General features: G+C 41.9%; 1 protein-coding gene across 1 annotated transcript; it reads left to right on the top strand.

Moving 5' to 3' along the window:
* Positions 1–1,119: 1,119 nt before the first annotated feature.
* tm2d2 (TM2 domain containing 2) lies at positions 1,120–21,988 on the top strand. The gene is given in 8 exon segments (XM_021608077.2): positions 1,120–1,155; positions 6,529–6,863; positions 8,469–8,556; positions 8,766–8,811; positions 8,814–8,871; positions 20,967–21,040; positions 21,043–21,091; positions 21,093–21,988. Coding segments are annotated over 8 exon segments (735 nt in total). The 3' UTR covers positions 21,142–21,988.
* The last annotated feature ends 1,954 nt before the right edge of the window (positions 21,989–23,942 follow it).

The raw sequence follows: 23,942 nt of genomic DNA, 5'->3' as shown, positions 1-23,942 counted from the left end.
CGTGAAGCAGGGTCGATTTACACTACTCCCTCCTTTCAAAGAACGCGTCCTCGCACTAGCTTGTGACTCTACATCTTACTGGAATGCGCTCGCCGGCCAAGCACACGCACTGTCGTGGATGCAAGGTCCGATCACTTCTGACACCAATGTAATGAAACAGCAGGGAGCGGGTCTCGAACCCTCGACCTTCTGTCCCAAGGTCCGGCGCGCTATCGACTGTTCCGCAAATGCTTGTGTGGCAGGGTCGATTTCCGTGCTTATAAACCCAGGGTCATTACATTATACTGAACAAAAATGTAAATGCAACATGTAGATTGTTGGTCCCATGTTTCATGAGCTGAAATCAAAGGATGTGCGTATGACCACAAACTTTTCTGAAATAAAAGATCCCAGAAATGTTCCATATGTGCAAAAAGTTGGGGGTGCTGAGAAGTATTTCTGTCTTTAATAAAGCCATTTTGTGGGGAAAAAACTAATTCTGATAGGCTGGGCCTGGCTCCCCAGTGGGTGGGCCTATGCCCTCCCAAGCCCACTCATGGCTGCGCCCCTACACAGTCATTTGAAATCCATAGATTAGGTCCTAATGAATTTATTTCAGTTGACTGATTTCCTTCTATGAACTGTAACTCCAAATCTTTGAAATTGTTGCATGTTGCGTTTTTATTTTTGTTCAGTATAGCATAGACACTTCTAGTTGCATCAGTCAAAGCAGTGGAGCGTGGCCAAACCATTCATCTTGGGGCTACGGGGGGAGCGGGATTGCTAAGACATGTTTAATGAAACTGGGGTCCCCTTGATCTCCCTCATAATGTAATGAGCACTACATTATTATTTTTTGCAACACTGTCAGTCAATTCTCATTGCTTTCACACATAATGCAAATGCATAAGCACATTTTTGCAAAACAGTAAACACAACTCTCTACAAAAGATGCAAAAGTCAGCTGAGTAAATCATGTCAAACAAAATTAAAACATTTGGTCACGGCTGATACAAATCACTCCCATTAATATGAGCCTCTTCTGCATGTGGGCAAAACCTTTTTTGCACAATTGTTCAATCGGCAACGAGTCCTTATTCATGCATAAAAGAGGTCACCTCTGAGTTACTGTTTGCACGAATGGACCAAGATGCAGAGGGCAAGGACAAAAGAGAGGTAGAGGGGCCCATAGAGGAAGATCGCTCTCAATTAAAATGGAAATATGTAAAATACTGTAAAGCCTTTTGTTTTTGGATATTCATGCTCTTGAGTGACATTCTTTCTGCATTGGTCATCTTTGGTAAAATAATTTTATGAAAACAGAATACAGCCCATGCTGTGATATGTTTGCTTGCCTTTTATGGTGCGTACTATAATTATAGTATCAACAAATGGCACAGACATATGCAAGCGGGTTATGTTAGGGTATATTGATAGTTGTAGTTAGTATTTATTGGGTCATTGTGTAACGCTTGATTGAAATAGCTTTTCATTATATAACAATGTGTAGCTTTTGATGGGAGGTAGTTGATTTTGTGTCATCATTTAACGTTTTGAAAGTTAATGCATTTTGCAAATTAGATGTGTCATTTATGATGCCATGATATGTGCCTGCATTGATTGTGTGTTATGATCCCATGTACTGTTGAAATTTGGATGAAATGTCCTAGGCATGTTAGTGCAGTTTATTGAGATGTGTGATTTACAACAGTCAGAATGACACCCTCATTAAAATGACAATTGAACAGGAAAAGAGGTATGCTTAGATAACCTAAGCAGAAAAATATACTTACATTTATTATTTATTTTTTTACATTAGGCATAATGATTATGGCTCTAGATTGCAGGAAAGCTGGTTCGGGTGTTTGAAAAATTCTCCAACTTCCAGGCCAACCATCCTCTTGTACTTCAGACCTCCTATAAAATAATGGGTGCGTGATGCTCCTGCTTAGAGGTAACCCAACTTCATTCCCTGCGTCTCTGCATGTCCGCAATATTGTAACAAATACTATAAATTATTCCTCATTCTCTATCCCTACATTGTTGTACGACACTGATGGGACTTTTGTGCACTTGTAGTTACTGATTGCTGGATACAGTCTATGCAATTGCACACATTTATCTTCTGGTGAAAACCAAGTGTTATATTCTGTGAACAAAACACTGAACAGTGAATTTTGTATTCACTGATGAAAGGGAAAGGGGGATACCTAGTCAGTTGTACAGCTGAATGCCTTCAACTGAAATGTGTCTGACATATATATTTAAAGTTCATAAAAAAGGGGTCTAAGATCTGCAACTCAGTTACAAACGAAAGAACAACGATCAGAAGTTCTGTAAAATGTACAGTATTTGACCATTGCTGTTCTGTAATAGATACAGTTGAACTCGGAAGTTTACATACTGTGCACACTTAGGTTGGAGTCATTAAAACTCGTTTTTCAACCATTCCACAAATTTCTTGTTAAAATCGGTTAGGACATCTACTTTGTGCATGACACAAGTCATTTTTCCAACAATTGTTTACAGATTATTTCACTTATAATTCACTGTGTCACAATTCCAGTGGGTCAGAAGTTTACATACTGTATACTAATTTGACTGTGCCTTTAAACAGCTTGGAAAATTGCAGAAAATGATCTCATGGCCTTAGAAGCTTCTGACAGGCTAATTGACATAATTTGAGTCAATTGGAGGTGGATCTGTGGATCTATTTCAAGGCCTACCTTCAAATGCAGTGCCTCTTTGCTTGACATCATGGGAAAATCAAAAGAAATCAGCCAAGACCTAAGAAAAACATTTTGTAGACCTCCACAAGCCTGGTTCATCCTTGGGAGCAATTTCCAAACACCTGAAGGTATCAATTTCATCTGTACAAACAATAGTACGCAAGTATAAACACCATGGGACCATGCAGCCGTCATACGGCTCAGGAAGGAGACGCGTTCTGTCTCCTAGAGATTAACTTATTTTGGTGCGAAAAGTGCAAATCAATCCCAGAACAACAGCAACGGACCTTGTGAGGATGCTGGAGGAAACAGGTACAAAAGTATCTAAACTCAGCAAAAAAAAGAAACGTCCTCTCACTGTCAACTGCGTTCATTTTCAGCAAACTTAAATGGGCTGCACCAGATTTGCCAGTTCTTGCTGTGAGATGTTACCCCACTCTTCCACCAAGGCACCTGCAAGTTCCCAGACATTTCTGGGGAGAATTGCCCTAGCCCTCACCCTCTGATCCAACAGGTCCCAGATGTGCTCAATTGGATTGTGATCCGGGCTCTTCGCTGGCCAGGAAATCACGCACAGAACGAGCAGTATGGCTGGTGGCATTGTCATGCTGGAGGGTCATGTCAGGTTGAACCTGCAGGAAGGGTACCACATGAGGGAGGAGGATGTCATTGTACAGTGTTGAGATTCTCTGCAATGAGAACAAGCTCAGTCCAATGATGCTGTGACACACTGCCTCAGACCATGACGGACCCTCTACCTCCAAATTGATCTCGCTCCAGAGTACAAGCTTGCTGTAACGCTCATTCTTTTGACAATAAACGTGATTCTGACCATCACCCCTGGTGAGACGAAACCGCGACTCGTCAGTGAAGAGCACTTTTTGCCAGTCCTGTCTGGTCCAGTGACGGTAGGTTTGTGCCCATAGGCGACGTGGTTGCTGGTGAGGACCTGCCTTACAACAGGCCTACAAGCCCTCAGTCCAGCCTCTCTCAGCCAATTGCAGACAGTCTGAGCACTGATGGAGAGATTGTGCGTTCCTGGTGTAACTCGGGCAGTTGTTGTTGCCATCCTGTACCTGTCCCGCAGGTGTGATGTTTGGATGTACCGATCTTGTGCAGGTGTTGTTACACATGATCTGCCACTGCAAGGACGATCAGCTGTTCATCTTGTCTCCCTGTAGCGCTGTCTTAGGTGTCTCACAGTACGGACATTGCAATTTATTGCCCTGGCCACATCTGCAGTCTTCATGCCTCCTTGCAGCATGCCTAAGGCACGTTCACGCAAATGAGCAGGGACCCTGGGCATCTTTTTTTGTGTGTTTTTCATAGTCCGTAGAATGGCCTACTTAGTGTCCTAAGTTTTCATAACTGTGGCTTTAATTGCCTACTGTGTGTAAGCGGTTAGTGTCTTAATGATGGTTCCACAGGTGCATGTTCATTAACTGTTTATGAGTCATTGAAAAAAGCATGGGAAACAGTGTATAAACACTTTACAATGAAGATCTGTGAAGTTATTTGTTTTTTACGAATTATGTTTGAAAGACAAGGTCACGACAAAGGTATGTTTCATTTTTTGCTGAGTTTATATATATAATTTTCAGAAAGCGCATATTTTCTTTAGTTCTGCAAGAACTGGCAAATCATGCACTGCAGTACTTAATGCAGCTGGTGGCCACACCAGATACTGACTGTTACTGTTGATTTTGACTCCCCCTTTGTTCAGGGACACATTATTCAATTACCTGTTCAGTTTATGTCTGTTGAATCTTATGTTCATACAAATATTTGACACATGTTAAATTTGCTGAAAAAACCCCCACAGTTGACAGTTGGAGAACATTTCTTTTTTTGCTGAGTTTATATAGATATATAGTGCTGTTAAGGTAATCAATGGATTATAGAAGTATAGCATATGGATCAGCAGCTCAGACATCTTAAAAAAAAAAAAAGCTAATGTAATCCAGGCCAAAGCCCTGTCGTGGAACAATGCAGGTAGAGTTGGGAGAGATGCCGTTAAAGTTGAGACAACAGCTAGCTATGACATATTGGGTAAATCTACAAGGACATAAGGCTACACATTCTACAAAAAAAAGTGCACATACAGTGTACTGGGAACATTAACAAAATCTTAATACAAGCTTTGGGTGGATAGGCAATTGCATGGTGAGAGAGATGGGGTTGTTTGGGAGGGAGTTTAGCCCTTCTGTAGTTCTTCCTGCTATCCAACCTGGGTTTCTCTGTGACTTGGTGAGGTTGGACCCAGGTGCAGAGAAGAGACGAGATGAGGAATCAATAGTTAAGGATAAACATAATACTTCACTGCGAAACCGTAATAGAAGGATCACAGTAAAACCGACAAACCATACAAACACAAAGTCTCAAAATCACTCCGGAGACATACGCATACAGCACATACTTTAAGCTTCAGCAAAAAAAAAAAACCACACACCTCTTTTAACAGGGAAATAATCAAAATTAGTAAATAGGACACACCTGAGTGTCGTTAATGTCTCTAGGACGGTCTCTGCCCCCCTCTGGTGACAGGTGGAACCATGACATTCTCCCTCAGCCAGTGATAGATCTAGGGTTGCCTGAGAGGAGTAGATTCATTTGTAAGCGAACATTTAAGAATACAATACTATGCTTTCTTGAATATATTCAATTATGGATCTAAGGACCCTAAAACAGGGAGGACAGGAACACATTTTAGTGTTCCTGAGTTTAAGGTGGCAGTGACAAAAAGCGCAACTGATAATTTACACAATTGAGTTGCTGACCATAAGTTTAGCTGCAGGGTGGGTGGAGGAGGTGAGGCCAGAAAGGGTAGTCATCCGCTCTGACTCCTGTGCAGCACTGATGAGCTTAAATTCATGTGTCTCAGGGCAGACATGATGTATTGTATGTTTTGCAGTGCTTGTATAGAGTGAAACAGATGGGGTATTTGTTATGTTCCTCTGGGTACCAGCTCACGTGGGAGTGGAGGGGAATGAGGAAGTGGATATTATCGTCAAACAGGCTCTTAAACATCCTGATGTTGAGATGGAATTGTCAATCAGTAAAGCAGAAGCCGAGGGGTTAATAATAAAAGTGGTTAAAAATAAGTGCCAAGAGTTGTGGAACAGGGAGAGAAAGGGAAGACACCTGTACACAATCCAGGAAAAGGTGGGGGCAAGGAGGTCCTCCCGCTGAGAGAGAAGGGAGGATAGTATAGTCACAAGGCTGAGACTGGAACACACAAGGCTAAATATAACATTGAAATTGGTGGGGAAACATCCGACTGGGAGGTGTGATCATTGTCAGGAGGAGATGGAGAGAGTGAAACATGTTCTATTTCAGTGCCAGAAATATGTGAGAGAAAGGGAGCGATTGTTATTAGATTTGAGGAGTAATGGGGTTGAAGAGTCAGGATTAAGTGAACCTGCTGGGGAAATCTTCAGCGGATGTAGTATTTCATTATGTACGTTTCCTTTGGGAGACGAGATTATTGGGTGGGATTTAGACCTTCACTGTCTCTGGTTCACACTCCAGTCCAATTGGTGGCGGTAATACACTTTAAAGTTGGTTGCCAACTGCGATATAAAATCCACAGAAAATTTTGAAGAATCAGCGCTTTCGTTGACGTCACATCCAGTTTCTTCCCAGCTGGATAAAATAACATAACTCATCTTTGAATAAACTATGAAATAAGATTGTATGCAACATTAATCAATGTAATCTAGCTATATTAACTAAACTATCTGGCAGGATACTGGTAGATAGCAATAAAATATGATCAGTTCTTAGCTAGTTCTAACGTCACAGCTAGCTAACGGTTAGTTAGCCATTGGCATTGCTTGTTGACGTTTCTCCAATCCAATGGCGCAACAAGCAAGCTATAGCTAGTAATAGCCGCAGTTCAACCAAAGTTGAGAAGGTGGCTAGGATTTCGGTCAGCTACATTCTTCTTTGCGGTCAAGTTATCCTGCTACTAACAGTGTTGCTTTTGCAATGTTTGTAAGGAATACACCAGACACATCCGGAGAGAGCAACAGCTGCATTCAGTGAGCAGCCACAGGATAACGTCACGTCGTATCATATCATACCAGTTGAATGCGTGAGTTATACGGAACTATATGAATATAGGCCCCCGTCGCCAGTTGTCTTCTGCAGCCATCTGTAAGTATTGCATTTATACACTAAACAAATAAACGTAACACGTAAAGTGTTGGTCCCATGTTTCATGAGCTGAAATAAAAGATCCCAGAAATGTTCCATATGCACAAAAGTGTTGTTTCTCTCAAATGTTGTGCACATATTTGTTTACATCTGTGATAGTGAGCATTAGTGAGCATTCCTTTTATCAAGATAATCCATCCTCCTGACAGGTGTGGCATATCGAGAAGCTGATTGAATGGTATGATCATTACACATATGCACCTTGTGTTGGGGACAATAAAAGGCCCCTCTAAAATGTGCCATTTTGTTACATAACACAATGCTAGAGGGAGTATGCAATTGGCATGCTGACTGCAGGAATGTCCACCAGATCTGTTGCCAGAGAATTGAATATTAATTTCTCTACCATAAGCTGCCTCCAATGTTGTTTTAGAGAATTTGGCAGTACGTCCAACCGGCCTCACAACCGCAGACCATGTGTAACCACGCCAGCCTATGACCTCCACATCCGGCTTCTTCACCTGCGGAATCGTCTGAGACCAGTCACCCAGACAGCTGATGAAACTGGGTTTGCACAACCGAAGAAGTTCTGCACAAACTGTAAGAAAGTGTCTCAGGGAAGGTCATCAGCGTGCTCGTAGTCCTCACCAGGGTCTTGACCTGACTGCAGTTCGGCGCCATAACCAACATCCACGAGAGTTGTTGCCAGAGAATTGAATGTTAATTTTTCTACCATAAGCCATCTCCAAAGTAGTTTTAGAGAATTTGGCAGAAGGTCCAACCGTCCACGTGTATCTAGTGTGTGTGGGTTAGCAGCTTGCTGATGTGCCCCATAGTGGCGATGGGGTTATGGGTAGGCATAAGCTACTAACACAATTGCATTTTATCAATGGCAATTTGAATGCACAGAGAAAGCTTGACAAGATTGTGCCATTCATCCACCACTATCACCTCATGTTTCCGCAGGGTAACGCACAGCCCCATGTTGCAAGGTTCTGTATGCAATTCCTTATCCTAGTTCTTCCATGGCCTGCATACTCCCAGACATGTCACCCATTGAGCTTATTTGGGATGCTCAGGATCTACGTATACGACAGCGTGTTCCAGTTCCAACCAATATCTAGGAACTTTGCACAGCCATTGAAGAGGAGTGGGACAATATTCCACAATCAACAGCCTGAACAACTCTATATGAAGGAGATGTGTCACGCTGCATGAGGCAAATGGTGGTCACACCAGATACTGACTCGTTTTCTGATCCACGCCCTTTAAAAAAAAAAGTTTTAAGGTATCTGTGACCAACAGATGCATATCTGTATTACCAGTCATGTGAAATGCCTAGATTAGGGTCTAATGCATTTATTTTAATTGACTGATTTCGTTATATGAACTGTAGCTCCGTAAAATCTTTGAAATTGTTGATTATATATTTTTGTTCAGTGCCACAACAAATTGCTTTGAGACTGCTCTCTAAGTTGGTCTGTCACCTCTTGCTTTTTTTTGAGTGTCTTAGCGCCCTGTTTGCCCAGCCCGTTTTCTAATGTGGTACACAAAAATAGACAGAATACACATTTGAATTTTTCCCTTTTCTGTCGGCATGTGAAGACTTGAGGAGTTCATACCCTGTCAAGATCCAGTGGACCATGCACAGAACTCCACTGCCATTCTGGAGATGGGACATGGTTGTTGGAAGGTATGACAAACCGTAGTGGATAGGCCCTCTCGCTCTCACTCAATCTGTGTGTGGCTTTTTATTCTGCTAGTACAATGACTAGTCAATCAAAAACAGATGGGCAAACTGGCACGGTTGAACATTGTTTAGATTTTTGGTATTCCGTCAATTTCTGTGTGTGAACATTGTGTGATTTCATGTTATTCAACTAAATCACCACCTTTGTTTAGTTTGGAGTGCAGGTACACAAAGATGTGAATCACACACCAGTCATCTGCACGACATTGAGTGTGCTGGACCCAGGGAGTTCCTGAGAGGGAATGAGCCGTGCATCAAGTAAGGGAGAATCTAGCTGCTGTACTTGACTGCAGTTTCTGACAAGCTCATCAGTCATTGTTTGTTGTTACATGATGATAGTCATTCCCAGTTTACGCTACTGAGACACCTGCCTGACTTCATCATTCAAGAGATTTGAAATACCTGCTTGGAGGTCAATGCTATGTATCAGAGCTGTTCAATTCTGGTTCATGAGGGCCGAAACACTTACAGTTGAAGTCGGAAGTTTACATACAATTTAGCCAAATACATTTAAACTCAGTTTTTCACAATTCCTGATATTTAATCCTAGTAAAAATTCCTTGTCTTAGGCCAGTTAGGATCCCCAACTTATTTTTAGGATGTGAAATGTCAGAATAATAGAGTGATTTATTTCAACTTGTATTTCTTTCATCGCATTCCCAGTGGGTCAGAAGTTTACACACACTCAGTGTTTGGTAGCATTGCCTTTAAATAGTTTAACTTGGGTCTAACGTTTCAGGTAGCCTTCCACAAGCTTCCCACAATAAGTTGGTTGAATTTTGGCCCATTCCTCCTGACAGTCTTGGAGTAACTGAGTCTGGTTTGTAGGCCTCCTTGCTCGCAAACACTTTTTCAGTTCTGCCCACAAATGTTCCATAGGATTTAGGTCAGGGCCACTCCAATACCTTGACTTTGTTGTCCTTAAGCCATTTTGTCACAACTTTGGAAGTATGCTTGGGATCATTGTCCATTTGGAAGACCCATTTGCAACCAAGCTTTAACTTCCTGACTGATGTCTTGATGTTGCTTCAATATATCCACACAATTTTCCTCCCTCATGATTTTGTGAAGTGCACATGTCCCTTTTGCAGCAAAGCAACCCCACAACATGATGCTGCCACCCCTGTGCTTTACGGTTGGGATGGTGTTCTTCGGCTTGGAAGCCTCCCCATTTTTCCTCCAAACATAACGATGGGCATTATGGCCAACAGTTCTATTTTTGTTTCATCAGACAATATTTCTCCAAAAAGTACGATCTTTGTCCCCATGTACAGTTGCAAACCGTAGTCTGGCTTTTTTATGGCGGTTTTGGAGCAGTGGCTTCTTCCTTGCTGTGCGGCCTTTCAGGTTATGTCAATATAGGACTCGTTTTACTGTGGATATAGATACTTTTGTACCTGTTTCCTCCAGCATCTTTACAAGGTCCTTTACTGTTGTTCTGGGATTTATTTGCACCAAAGTACATTCACCTTTAGGAGACAGAATGCATCTCCTTCCTGAGCGGTATGATGGCTGCGTGGTCCCATGGTGTTTATACTTGTGTACCATTGTTTGTACAGCTGAACGTGGTACCTTCAGGCGTTTGGAAATTGCTCCCAAAGATGAACCAGACTACAATTTTTTTTCCTGAGGTCTTGGCTGATTTTGTTTGTTGTTGATTTTCCAATGATGTCAAGCAAAGAGGTACTGAGTTTGAAGGTAAGCCTTGAAATACATCCACATGTACACCTCCAATTGACTCAAATTATGTCAATTATCCTATCAGAAGCTTCTAAAGCCATGACATAATTTTCTTGAATTTTCCTATCTATGTAAAGGCACAGTCAACTTAGTATATGTAAACTTCTGACCCACTGGTATTGTGATACAGCGAATTATAAGGGAAATAATCTGTAAACAATTGTTGGAAAAATTACTTGTCATGCACAAAGTAGATGTCCTAACCGACTTGCCAAAACCTATAGTTTGTTAACAAGTAATTTGTGGAGTTGTTGAAAAACAAGTTTTAATGACTCCAACCTAAGTGTGTAAACTTCTGACTTCATCTGTATATTTTTTGGTGTCTACCTGGTAGTTAATTGCACTCACCTGGTGTCCCAGTTCTGAATTAGTCCCTTATTAGGAGAGGATGTGGTCACTGAATGGTTTGATAAGCATGAAAATGATCCAAACCAATGGTCACCAAACTTCTTTCTCAAGATCACTTTGAGTCAAAAGGCAAACCGGTCTACTGCTCAGATTTTTACATTATTTTTGTAAGCCTATGCAACATTAACCAATTAAAATCAGTTCTGTAGTAATGAGGTTTGTGCAGTAGGCTATAAGCCCAATAAATTATCTCTGCATATTGTCTATGCTTGAATTGTCCGGACAATTTTGTTCTTAGACTATTTAGAAATTGTATAGATTATTTTTTTAAGGTATAGAATCACACTGGTCATAGATCATTTCAAATAAAATGTTGGTCACATACACATGGTTAGCAGATGTTAATGCGAGTGTAGCGAAATGCTTGTGCTTCTAGTTCCGACCATGCAGTAATATCTGACAAGTAATCTAACAATTTCACAACAACTACCTTACACTTGTGTGTGTGTATAAGGAATGAATAGGAATATGTACATATAAATGCATGAGCGATGGCCAAACGGCATAGGCAAGATGCAGTTGATGGTATAGAGTTCAGTATATACATGTGAGATGAGTAATGTAGGGTATGTAAACATTATATAAAGTGGCATTGTTTAAAGTGACTAGTAATACATTTATTACATACAATTATTAGTTATTTGAGTCAGTATGTTGGCAGCAGCCACTCAATGTTAGTAATGGCTGTTTAACAGTCTGATGGCCTTGAGATAGAAGCTGTTTTTCAGTCCCTCGGTCACAGCTTTGATGCACCTGTACTGATCTCGCCTTGTGGATGATAGCGGGGTGAACAGGCAGTGGCTCGGGTGGTTGTTGTCCTTGATGATCTTTTTGGCCTTCCTGTGACATCGGGTGGTGTAGGTGTCCTGGAGGGCAGGTAGTTTGCCCCCGGTGATGCGTTGTGCAGACCTAACTACCCTCTGGAGAGCCTTGCGGTTGTGGGCAGAGCAGTTTCTGTACCAGTCGGTGATACAGCCCGACAGGATGCTCTCGATTGTGCATCTGTAAAAGTTTGTTTTTGGTGACAAGCCACATTTCTTCAGCCTCCTGAGGTTAAAGAGACGCTGTTGCGCCTTCTTCACCACACTGTCTGTGTGGGTGGACCATTTCAGTTTGTCCGTGATGTGTATGCCGAGGAACTTAAAACTTTCCACCTTCTCCATTACTGTCCCGTCGATGTGGATAGGGGGGTGCTCCCTCTGCTGTTTCCTGAAGTCCTCATCTTCTTGTTTTGTTGACGTTGAGTGTTAGGTTGTTTTCCTGACACCACACTCCGAGGGCCCTCACCTCCTCCCTGTAGGCCGTCTCGTCATTGTTGGTAATCAAGCCTACCACTGTAGTGTTGTCTGCAAACTTGATGATTGAGTTGGAGGCGTGCATGGCCACGCAGTCATGGGTGAACAGGGAGTACAGGAAAGGGCTGAGAACGCACCCTTGTGGGGCCCCAGTGTTGAGGGGCAGTGGGGTGGAGATGTTGTTTCCTACCCTCACCACCTGGGTGCGGCCTGTCAAAGTCCAGGACCCAGTTCCACAGGGTGGGGTTGAGATCCAGGGTCTCAAGCTTAATGACGAGTTTGGAGGGTACTATGGTTTTAAATGCTGAGCTGTAGTCAATGAACAGCATTCTCACATGGGTATTCCTCTTGTCCAGATGGGTTAGGGCAGTGTGCAGTGTGGTTGCGATTGCGTCGTCTGTGGACCTTTTTGGGGCGGTAAGCAAATTGGAGTGGGTCTAGGGTGTCAGGTAGGGTGGAGATGATATGATCCTTGACTAGTCTCTCAAAGCACTTCATGATGACGGAAGTGAGTGCTGCGGGGCGATAGTCATTTAGCTCAGTTACCTTAGCTTTCTGGGGAACAGCAGACTGGGATAGGGATTGATTGAATATGTCCGTAAACACACCAGCCAGCTGGTCTGCACATGCTCTGACGCGGCTAGGGATGCTGTCTGGGCCGGCAGCCTTGCGAGGGTTAACACGTTTAAATGTTTTACTCACATTGGCTGCGTTGAATGACAGTCTGCAGGTTTTGGTAGAGGGCCGTATCGCTGGCACTGTATTGTCCTCAAAGCGAGCGAAAAGGTTGTTTAGTTTGCTCTGGGAGCAGGACATCGGGGTCTGCGATGGGGCTGGTTTTCTTTTTGTAGTCTGTGATTGACTGTAGACCCTGCCACATTCCTCTGAGCCGTCAAATTGCGACTCTACTTTGTCTCTATACTGACGCTTAGCTTGTTTGATTGCCTTGTGGAGGGAATAGCTACACTGTTTGTATTCGGTCATGTTTCCGGTTGCCTTGCCCTGATTAAAAGCAGTGTTTCGCTCTTTCAGTTTTGCGCGAATGCTGCCACCAATCCACGGTTTCTGGTTGGACTGTTTTAATAGTTGCTGTTGGTACAACATCACCGATGCAGTTGCTAATAAACTCGCTCCCCGAATTAGCGTATACATCAATGTTGTTCGACGCTAATCAATGTTGTTCGATTCGTTAATCATAAGGCATACACCCTCGACCTTCTTCTTACCAGAGAGATGTTTGTTTCTGTCGGTGCGATGCGTGAAGAAACCAGGTGGCTGTACCGACTCCGATAACTTATCCCGAGTGAGCCATGTTTCCTTGAAACAGAGAATGTTACAATCTCTGTCTCTCTGGAAGGCAACCCTTGCTCGGATTTTGTCTACCTTGTTGTCAAGAGACTGTACGTTGGCTGGTAGTAAACTCGGGAGCGGTGGGCGACGTGCCCGTCTATGGAGCCTGACCAGAAAACCGCTCCGTCTGCCCCTTCTGCGGCGCCGTTGTTTTTGGTCTCCTGCTGGGTTCCGATCCATTGTCTTGGGTGGTGGATCAAACAGAGGATCTGCTTCAGGAAGGTCGTATTCCTGGTCGTAATGTTGGTAAGTTGACGTTACTCTTATATCCAATAGTTCCTCCCGGCTGTGTGTAATGAGACTTAAGATTTCCTGGGTTAACAGTGTAAGAAATCATACATAAAAAAAACAAAATACTACATAGTTTCCTAAGAATGTGAAGCGAGGCGGCCATCTCTGTCGGCGCCTGAAGTGTCTGTTGTATTACTTGTGACGCCCAGTTGAGTGAACATAATATACAGTACAAGTCCGAAGTTTAGACGCCTACTTATTCAAGGGTTTTTCTTTATTTTTATACTATTTTCTACATTGTGAAGAAGACATCACAACTATGAAATAACATCATAACAATCATGTAGTAACCAAAAAGTATTTAACAAATCAAAATATATTTGAGATTCTTCAAAGTAGCCACCCTTTGCCTTGATGACAACTTTGCACACTCTTGGCATTCTCTGAACCAGCTTCATGAGGTAGTCACCTGGAATGCTTTCCAATTAACAGGTGTGCCTTAATTTGTGGAATTTCTTTCCTCCTTAATGCATTTCAGCCAATTAGTTGTGTTGTGACAAGGTAGGGGTGGTATACAGAAGAGAGCCCTATTTGGTAAAAGACCAAGTCCATATTATGGCAAGAACAGTTCAAATAAGCAAAGAGAAATGACAGTCCATTACTTTAAGACATGAAGGAAGGTCAGTCAATCTGGAAAATGCCAATAACTTTGAAAGATTCTTCAAGTGCAGTCGCAAAAACCATCAAGCGCTATGATGAAACTGGCTCTCTTGAGGACCGCCACAGGGAAGGAAGACCCAGTTACCTCTGCTGCAGAGGATAAGTTCATTAGTTACCAGCCTCAGAAATTGCAGCCCAAATAAAACAGGGATGCAAACTAGTCACCTTTCGGCGAAATTCGCCGTTTTGAATCCAAAATTGAAAACCTACGTGATTCGTGTAAATCCAATAAGAAAGTGGATCGATCACTCCTGGCTGTCAGCGAACAAAAGTGATGCGCGTTTGTGGCAATATTGGCTGTATCTGAAGAGACAACCAACTTGCTAGTTACAGCATCAGCATGCGCTCTGGAAAGGCAGCGGAGAGTGGGCAGGCGGGTTGCCAGTTACAGCAGCGCGTCCCCAGAACGATAACAAAGAGGTAGGTGAGAAGCCTGACCACGGAAACAGGGGTGAGAAGGTGATGAACCGTACTTCATGAGCTGTAACCGAAAAACGGGCTGGCGTTTGGAAAGTTTGAGGTGATGGAGCAAGTGTGTTGGAACAAGAATTGTTAGCTTTGTAAAGTATCTTGCTAGGTGGATCGAATTCTCTGTTAGCTAGCCAGAGAAATGTTGAGCAACATTAGCCAATTTAGCTGATCAAATAATTTAGTTTATGTTTTGAAAATTAGCTGGCTAATAAAGTCAGACAGCTAGCTAACGTTACAACATCAGATGATCTAACGTTAGTAACCTAACCAATTCGCTATAGTATTAACTGGTATACGACTCCTTGCCGTTTCTCAAGTTATGTTAGTTGCTTACTGGACCCTGGCAATATGTGTGTAATGTTAACTAGCTAACATACTAACGTTTTCCCTCTACAGTATGTGGTTAATTTTCAGAATGAGAGAATTAGGTGAAAATGAGGCGTTGCTTGTTAATAAACATGTGGATTCAGGGATCAAGTGTAGCTGGAGCTTGGCCTAGTTTAAGCTGGATGGCACTATAGGGGTGAAATGATCACTACACACTTTCCCTATTTCTCACTTTTTCAATACAGTGGATAAAAAGGGATATGCCAGGTATAGTCTGCCTGAATGAGATCAATTATGCCAACAAAGGGTCTCGTGCCTGCTGGCACATTGCAGAACAGATGTCCACAGGCAAAACGTATACAATGTAATAAAAGAGATATAGATATTAAAGATATTGCTTTTGTTGTGTTGAATTTGACAGTAACGTGTGTGAGTGAGGGGGAATAAAAATTTAAAAAAATTGTATTCAGTGAATTATTTTTGCACACATGTAGGCTTGTGCACTTGATCGATGTCTACTATAGTGGCCACTATAATACAGCAAAAATAGAATGCTTGTTTTGTTTAATTCTATATCCACTTTAAGATGTTTTTTCCCCAAGTGCAATATTTAGATTGTGTGGGGTCACAAGCGTTCTATGTGTGTATCGTTTTTGCTCAAGACTTGAGTGTCATTTGCAGTAAAGTCTAGGCAACAAATAACATTGGATTGCTTTCCTGACATTTTCTTTTTAGCTGTGTTCACATTAACCACTTTTTTAAATTGTATTTTACACACGGAGACTGGTCATATAGATCATATTCGTTGTTGTTTAATTAGTTAACCTGCATTTCCCCCTAGCAGGGATTTTTTTTGTATGTGCAACAACAAAAAAAGATGTCACCTTTTTGGGCCCTCACCAGTTTGCACATCTGCTAAATGCTTCAGAGTTCAAGTAACAGAAACATCTCAACATCAACTGTTCATAGGAGACTGGGTGAATCAGGCCTTCATGGTCGAATTGCTGCGAAGAAACCACTACTTAAGGACACCAATAAGAAGAGACTTGCTTGGGCCCAGAAACACAATCAATGGACATTAGACCGGTGAAAATCTGTCCTTTGTTCTGATGAGTTCAAATTTGAGATTTTTGGTTCCAACCGTTGTCTTTGTGAGACGTGGATAAGGTGAACGGATGATCTCTGCATGTGTGGTTCTCACTGTGAAGCATTGCTGGTAACACTGATTTATTTAGAATTCAAGGCACACTTAACCAGCTTGGCTACCACAGCATTCTGCAGCAATACGCCATCCCATCTGGTTTGCGCTTAGTGATACTATCATTTGTTTTTCAACAGGATAATGACCCAACACACCTCCAGGCTGTGTAAGAGCTATTTGACCAAGGAGAGTGATGGAGTGCTGCATCAGATGAATTGGCCTCCACAATCAACCAAACTCAACCCAATTGAGATGGTTTGGGATGAGTTGGACTGCAGAGTGAAAGAAAAGCAGCCAACAAGTGCTCCGCATATGTGGGAACGCCTTCAAGACTGTTGAAAAAGCATTCCAAATGAAGCTGGTTGAGTGCAAAGCTGCCATCAAGGCAAAGGGTAGCTACTTTGAAGAATCTCAAATATAAAATATATTTTGATATAACACTTTTGAGGTTACTACATGATTCCATATGTGTTATTTAATAGTTTTGATGTCTTCACTATTATTCTACAATGTAGAAAATAGTAAACAAGGAAAAACTCTTGAATGAGTAGGTGTGTCCAAACTTTTGACTGGTACTGCATATTTTGTTTACTGGTCTGATGGTCAGTCTGAGGTGGAGGGAGCAGTGTAGGGATGGGCGATTCACGATATTGCTTTTTCTTCTCTCTAAATACGTTTTGCTGTACATTTTAAAGGTCAAATACACTGCATTTTAACAGTCAGCAATAATCTAATGAATTCAGTTATACTTAGGCTAAATCTAAGCCTTCCACAACCATAAGACCCACTAATATTTAAATTGTATCAAAATAGTTTAACATGCTTTTTATTTTTTTGCAACAATCAGTCTTTCAAGTCTGTATGGAAAATATTATTTTTTTGTTACAAATTTAAATAGAGCCATGTGAAACGCACATACACTAATGATGACTAAATTCTTGTAGCAGGCAGTTAAATTAAGTTCTCATCAACAATCTCTCAAGCCCATGTATTAGTTAGTGATTAGGTGGTTAATCTTTATATTTACATTTTAGCCAATTGACGTGATAATGCCTGAGAAGTCGGTGTTGTAGCTTATATTGGCATGGGGCAGCAAACCATGCCAATATATATCCTCCAAACACCGGCTTCCCGGGCATTATCACTTTTATACAACGTGCTACCAACATTTTTTTTTAATTGAACCTTTATTTAACTAGGCAAGTCAGTTAAGAACCGCCTACTGGGGAACAGTGGGTTAACTGCCTTGTTCAGGGGCAGAACAACAGATTTTTACATTGTCAGCTCGGGGATTCGATCTAGCAACCTTTCGGTTCCTGGCCCAATGTTCTAACCACTAGGCTACCTGCCGCCCCAAATAATGATTGACCTATTTTCATTGAAGTTGTTTCTATGAATTTATTCATACTATTTCATCCTTCCACAAGATATAATGGAAGGTTCGGTTGCCAGAGACGCAACCCAGTCGTTCGTTGTAAATGTTCCATTGCCATACAGGCTGGAAACGTTCTTATCGCTTGCTTACTAGCTAGCCAACTATGGCTAACTTAGTCACGTTAAACAGTGCAGCCAGAATAACAACAGTAGCTGCATTTGTTTAAGCTGTTTCCTAGTGACATTTTAATTGGATGCATCCATAAGCATGAGCTAATGAGGCACAATTTCACCCTGGCATAGAAAATGTGCTCACTCATCAGGACACTGTTGTTCAGAGGAGCTAGACAACAACACAGCTAAAAAGATAACTTCAAACGGAAGCTGCTAAGACTGCAAACTTGCTGCACTTTGTTTTGTTTGACCTTTTTTTAATTGACATTTCTTTGTATGTATCAATAAAAATGCCAGGTGATTCATGATTTAGACTGGCTGAGAAACGTTGATTACTATGGGACAGCTGGAGATTGAATTTTAATAATGAAACAATGTTGCAAATGTTGGAGAGACAGACAGTTAGGGTTTATACAAATAAAATCTCTGCTATTGAAAACTAAATGTTAGTCTAAAAGAAATGTGAGATAATGTCTAGATGCTTTTTATAGTGGAGCTCAAGTCCATAAATTGCCTGACTGGGCTGATGACAGTGGATTGCGCAGTCAGATAGTACAGAGTAAATAGGCATTTTAACGACATAGACTTAGCCAGTGGTAACTTGTGGAATAGATACTGGCTGGAATGCGGTTTTAACTAATCAGCATTCAGGATTAGAACCACCTGTTGTATAATTGCTAGCTAACAAGGTTGAACAGTTGAAATGTTATGAATGAGACCAAAAAATACAACATGAGAACAAACACTCATAAAAACGAAAAACAATAACCTTGCGAGACAGTCATTTGGAATATCGCTCAAAACCATACATTAGAATTAATTCCATATCTCCTAGCCCTAGAGCAGTGTTGAGGTTGCCTCTCACCTGACTCACCGTCCCTCCACTCTCCCTCTGCTGAGAAAAGGGGAGACGGTCTTCTGGCTGATGGCGAAACTCATGTCGCACTGCATTATTTCTACCTCATGCACCAATTCCTGTTGTTAATCCTATGACCAGAGAAAGTGAAGTATTCATCCATATTCAAAAAGAGACAAGCTGCAAATAATAAGAAAGCTAATCAGAACACTTTACTCTGCTCATTCATTGCAGCTGCAGTGCTGGTTGTGGTGTGAGTGGAAGTAGGCGAACGTACACTTTATGGCTTATAAGTGTTTTTGTAAGTTTTGACAGTGCTGAAAAACAACTTTTTAAACATGAACGTACTCATAAAAACAGCAGCTCTTTGCTGTATATTCGTTGAGTCTCTCTCTAGTCATGGTTTTGAAATCTCACAGTATCAACTTTGCTGTGCGTTTTGAGGTTTCTTTTTACAGTCTATGGCTCGAGAAATCTGTGCAGACGTGGTGATCTGAGCTGTCTGATTGGCCAGCGGTATGCCTATAGGCGCACTTGATTTGCTCTCCGTATGGGCGCAATTCTACCTTCAGACACATGAAATGGTTCAAAACACTGGGAACACTATCCTTCCCGGTGCTAAGGAACGCAATGGTTTGATTTTTTTTTTACAGAATTGTTTGGTGATCGACTAGGAATGCCTTGGAGATAGAGCGTGATCGACTGGTCGAACGGTTTGTGACCACTGATCTAAACCATACGCCAAGGTTGTCTCAACCACCAGATCTCAATACAATTTAACCCGTTATGGGAGATTCTGGACCGGCGTCTGAGACAGCGTTTTCCATCAACAAAATACCAAATTATAGAATTTCTCGTGGAGAAGGGTGTCACATCCCTCTGAGTTCAAGACACTTGGAGCATTGACACTGTTCTGGCAGCTCATGGTGGCTCAACACACTAAGATACTTTATGCTGGTGTTTCCTTTATTTTGGCAGTTATATGTACATTTACTTGGCCTGGAAATGGAAGTTGTTTCAGAAGCTAACATACACTATATATACAAAAGTAGTATATTCAAATTAGTGGATTCGGCTATTTCCGACCACACCCGTTGCGGACAGGTGTTTAAAATCGAGCTTACAACTATGCAATCTCCATAGACAAACATGGAGATTGGACTCAGTGACTTTCAACGTGGCACCGTCATAGGATGCCACCTTTCCAACAAGTCAGTTTGCCAAATTTCTGCCCTGCTATAACTGCCCCGGTCAACTGTAATTGTGAAGTGGAAACATCTAGGAGCAACAACGGCTCAGCCGCAAAGTGGTAGGCCACACAATCTCACAGAACGGGACCACTGAAGTGTGCATTGTGTAAAAATCATCTGTCCTCGGTTGCAATGCTCACTAACGAGTTCCAAACTGCCTCTGGAAGCAACGTCGGCACAATAGTTGTTCGTCGGGAGCTTCATGGAATGGGTTTCCATGGCTGAGCAGCCGCACACAAGCCTAAGAACGCCATGCACAATGTCAAACGTCAGCTGGAGTGGTGTAAAGCTCGCTGCCATTGAACTCTGGAGCAGTTGAAACGCGTTCTCTGGAGTGATGAATCACGCTACACCATCTGGCAGTCTGACGGACAAATCTGGGAAATCTTAATGCTACAGCATACAATGACATTCTGGATGATTCTGTGCTTCCAACTTTGTGGCAACAGTTTGGGGGTCATGCTGTTTCAGCATGAGCCCTGTGTACAAAGTGAGGTCCATACAGAAATGGTTTGTTGATCGGTGTGGAAGAACTTGACTGGCCTGCACAGAGCCCTGACCTCAACTCCATTGACCACTTTCGGGATGAATTGGAACGTCGACTGCGAGCCAGGCATAATTGCCCAACATCACTAAAGCTCTTGTGGCTGAATGGAAGCAAGTCCCCGCTGCAATGTTCCAACATCTAGTGGAAAGCCTTCCCAGATCAGCAAATGGGGGACCATCTCCATATTAATTCACATGATTTTGGAATGAGATGTTTGACGAGCAGGTGCCCACATACTTTTGGTCATGTGGTGTAGCTTCACCACTAGAGAGAATTATTTACAAACCAATATATGAATGACATTGGAAGTTCATAATAATGCGCCCAATTAGGAGACCTTTACATCACTTTTAATGGGCTCACCTGGCCATTCCTTCATGTTATTGACACCTCTCCCTTGTGATTTCAGATACGCTGGCCACTATTTCATCACCACTCTGCTATATTCCTTCTTCCTGGGGTGCTTTGGAGTGGACCGGTTCTGCACACAGGCACAGCTGTGGGCATGCTGCTGACCCTAGGAGGCCTGGGCATCCGGAGGCCTGATGCCTAGTGACAACAGCAACTGGTGCACCTTCTACTGAGACCAGCAAGCATGGGTTGAAGACCTTTTAAGGTGGGTTTACATTGCAGAGATGCAGGCCGAATATTTACCTTTGCTTATTTGTGAATTACAGTTTAGAGCAGTTTGACCACATGTCGGATGCCTTTCTATCCGATTCTCCTAGAGAATCTTGACACCTGACATTCTATCACTTTGTTTGCACATGCCACAGATGACCATTAATCGCAGCATAATAACCAACGTGTCGGCCGTTAACGCAATTTCCTCAGTCTTTTCTGTCACCATGGGAAAACGAGAAGTATGAGCAAATGATGTCTGGACCAGGGGCATGGTTGAGTGGCTGGCATGTTCAAAACCTTTTGCCTTCAGTAGGCTGCTATAGATTTCTCTGCTTTGTTTTGAAAGACTTTGGGTCTAAAGGTTAGACCACTGAACTGTTTTAAGCAAAGGAAATGGTTTGCTAAGTTGTCTATATGAAAGCTTAAATCTATATATTTAATTTATGCGATCGTATGCGTCCACAAGCTACACAACATCTACGATGTCCGAGGGCAATTTCACAACACATTTACTTGAACAGTGCAGATGCAAAGTTTAACAGGATGACTGCACAAACGGCACACACTGTCCATCTGTTATCTAACTTTGCACCGCCACTGCTCTTCAAAATAAATGTTTTTGTAAGATTGTCAGTGGAAGTTGTTAAAAGTAGTCCTTGTGCATCTAGTTGTATGGTTTGTTAAACTTCGCAATCATTGGTTTTTGTTTTGACATTTTAAAGTGAAAAATCCAAGTCCCCCGACTCATTCTGTTACCACGGAATTGCCCATGACCATATGATGAAAATGATAATAAATAAATATATATGTTCTAGCTGATCACTGAAGCTTTGCGATGTTCTAAAGGGTTAATTCGAGCTGTTCCCCTTTCATCATCATACTACATGTTGATCATCTCTACGCAGTCCTTTCCTCTTTACATCTGATGTATAGTAAAAGTACATAATATTGGATGTTGGCGTTTGCACCCTTCCATAGTGCTGGTTGCATTAGCCTACAGGGGTCACACCTACAGATACTGTTCACATTGCATACATGTAATTCCAAATGTAGTTCTGTTGTGTTCATTTGAAAACAACTTCATGAACCAGAGGTTAAAGACACATTAGTAATGCTATGCATATGTAATGCTGTTCATATCTACCCTCAATAATTCAATTATTGTTTTCTATTCCTTTGTTATACATTGAAATGTTTGTCCTTATTTATACTTTAACAGAAATATAACAACTCGCAACAATTTCAAAGATTTTTACTGAGTTAATGAGGAAATCAGTCAATTGAAATAAATTAATTAGGTCCTAGTCTATGGATTACATATGACTGGGTGAGCCTTGGAGGCCCACCCACTTGGCAGCCAGGCCCGGCCTCAAAAGGGATTTATTACAGACAGAAATACTTCTCAGCACCCCCCCCCCCCAGGCGATCCCGCAGGTGAAGAGGCCGGATGTCGAGGTCCTGGGCTGGCATGGTTACACGTGGTTGTTAGGCCGGTTGGACGTACTGCCAAATTCTCTAAAACGACGTTGGAGGCAGCTTATGGTAGAGAAATTAACATAATTATCTGGCAACATCTCTGGTGGACATTCCTGCAGTCAGCATGCTAATTGCACACTCCTTCAACTTGAGACATCTGTGGCATTGTGTTGTGTGACAACTGCACATTTTAGTGGCCTTTTGTCCCCAGCACTAGGTGCACCTGTCCAATGATCATGCTGTTTAATCAGCTTCTTGATATGTTACACCTGTCAGGTGGATGGATTATCTTGGAAAAGGAGAAATGCTCACCAACAGGGATGTAAACAAATTTGTGCACAAAATTTGAGAGAAATAATGTTTTTGTACTAATGAAAGTTTTCTGGGATTTTTTTAATTTCAGTTCATGAAACATGGGACCAACACTTTTTACATGTTGTGTTTATATTTTTGCACTACCTTATTGTCTTTAAAGTGATAGGCTACTTGAGTGAAATGACTGCCTTCTATAAATATGGACTGAAAGCTGAAATTGATACATTCGATGGAATATTATGTCTTCCAAAATGTGACATTTTAGGAAAAAGGTTAGCAAAAATGCATCTTCCTAGGTGTAATGTGAGAGAATGCAGACTGTGTTTGCTATCCCTGCACATCAAGTGTTTGTGGTTCAATAAAATGTTTGTTTGATTTAAGTATTTCTATTTGAATCCTGTTCTGAATCTATGATTTGTTCAAAATGAACAATGTATGAGATGGGTCATTTTGTTCTGTGCATGCATCCATCCATCCATGCACTTCACGATTCATTGTGTGTCTGTACACCTGATGACTTAGGCTTGTTCAAAGCACAGAGATATTTTTACTGTGACATACAGGTAACTGCCAAAATAAAGGAAACCCCAACATATAGTGTCTTAATAGGGCGTAGAGCCAGAACAGCTTCGATGCACCTAGGCATAGATTTTACAAGCGTCTGGAACTCTATCGGAGGGATGCGACGACATTCTTACATGAGAATTTACATAATTTGGTGTTTTGTTGATGGAAAATGCTGTCTCAGGCGCTGTTCCAGAATCTCCCATAAGCATTCAATTGTGTTGAGATCTGGTGACTGAGACGGCCATGGCATATGGTTTATATCGTTTTCATGCTCATCAAGCCATTTCAGTGACCACTCGTGCCCTGTAGATGGGGGCCATTGCCATCATTTGGGGGCAAAGCCATGGTAGCCAAAATAATGGCCTGCCCATCATTTTTAAACATGACCCTAAGCATGAGATGT

The sequence above is a fragment of the Oncorhynchus mykiss genome, chromosome 6 (assembly GCF_013265735.2).
Source record: "Oncorhynchus mykiss isolate Arlee chromosome 6, USDA_OmykA_1.1, whole genome shotgun sequence".
NCBI classification, from domain to species: Eukaryota; Metazoa; Chordata; class Actinopteri; order Salmoniformes; family Salmonidae; genus Oncorhynchus; species Oncorhynchus mykiss.
This window is presented reverse-complemented; position numbering and strand designations above follow the sequence as displayed.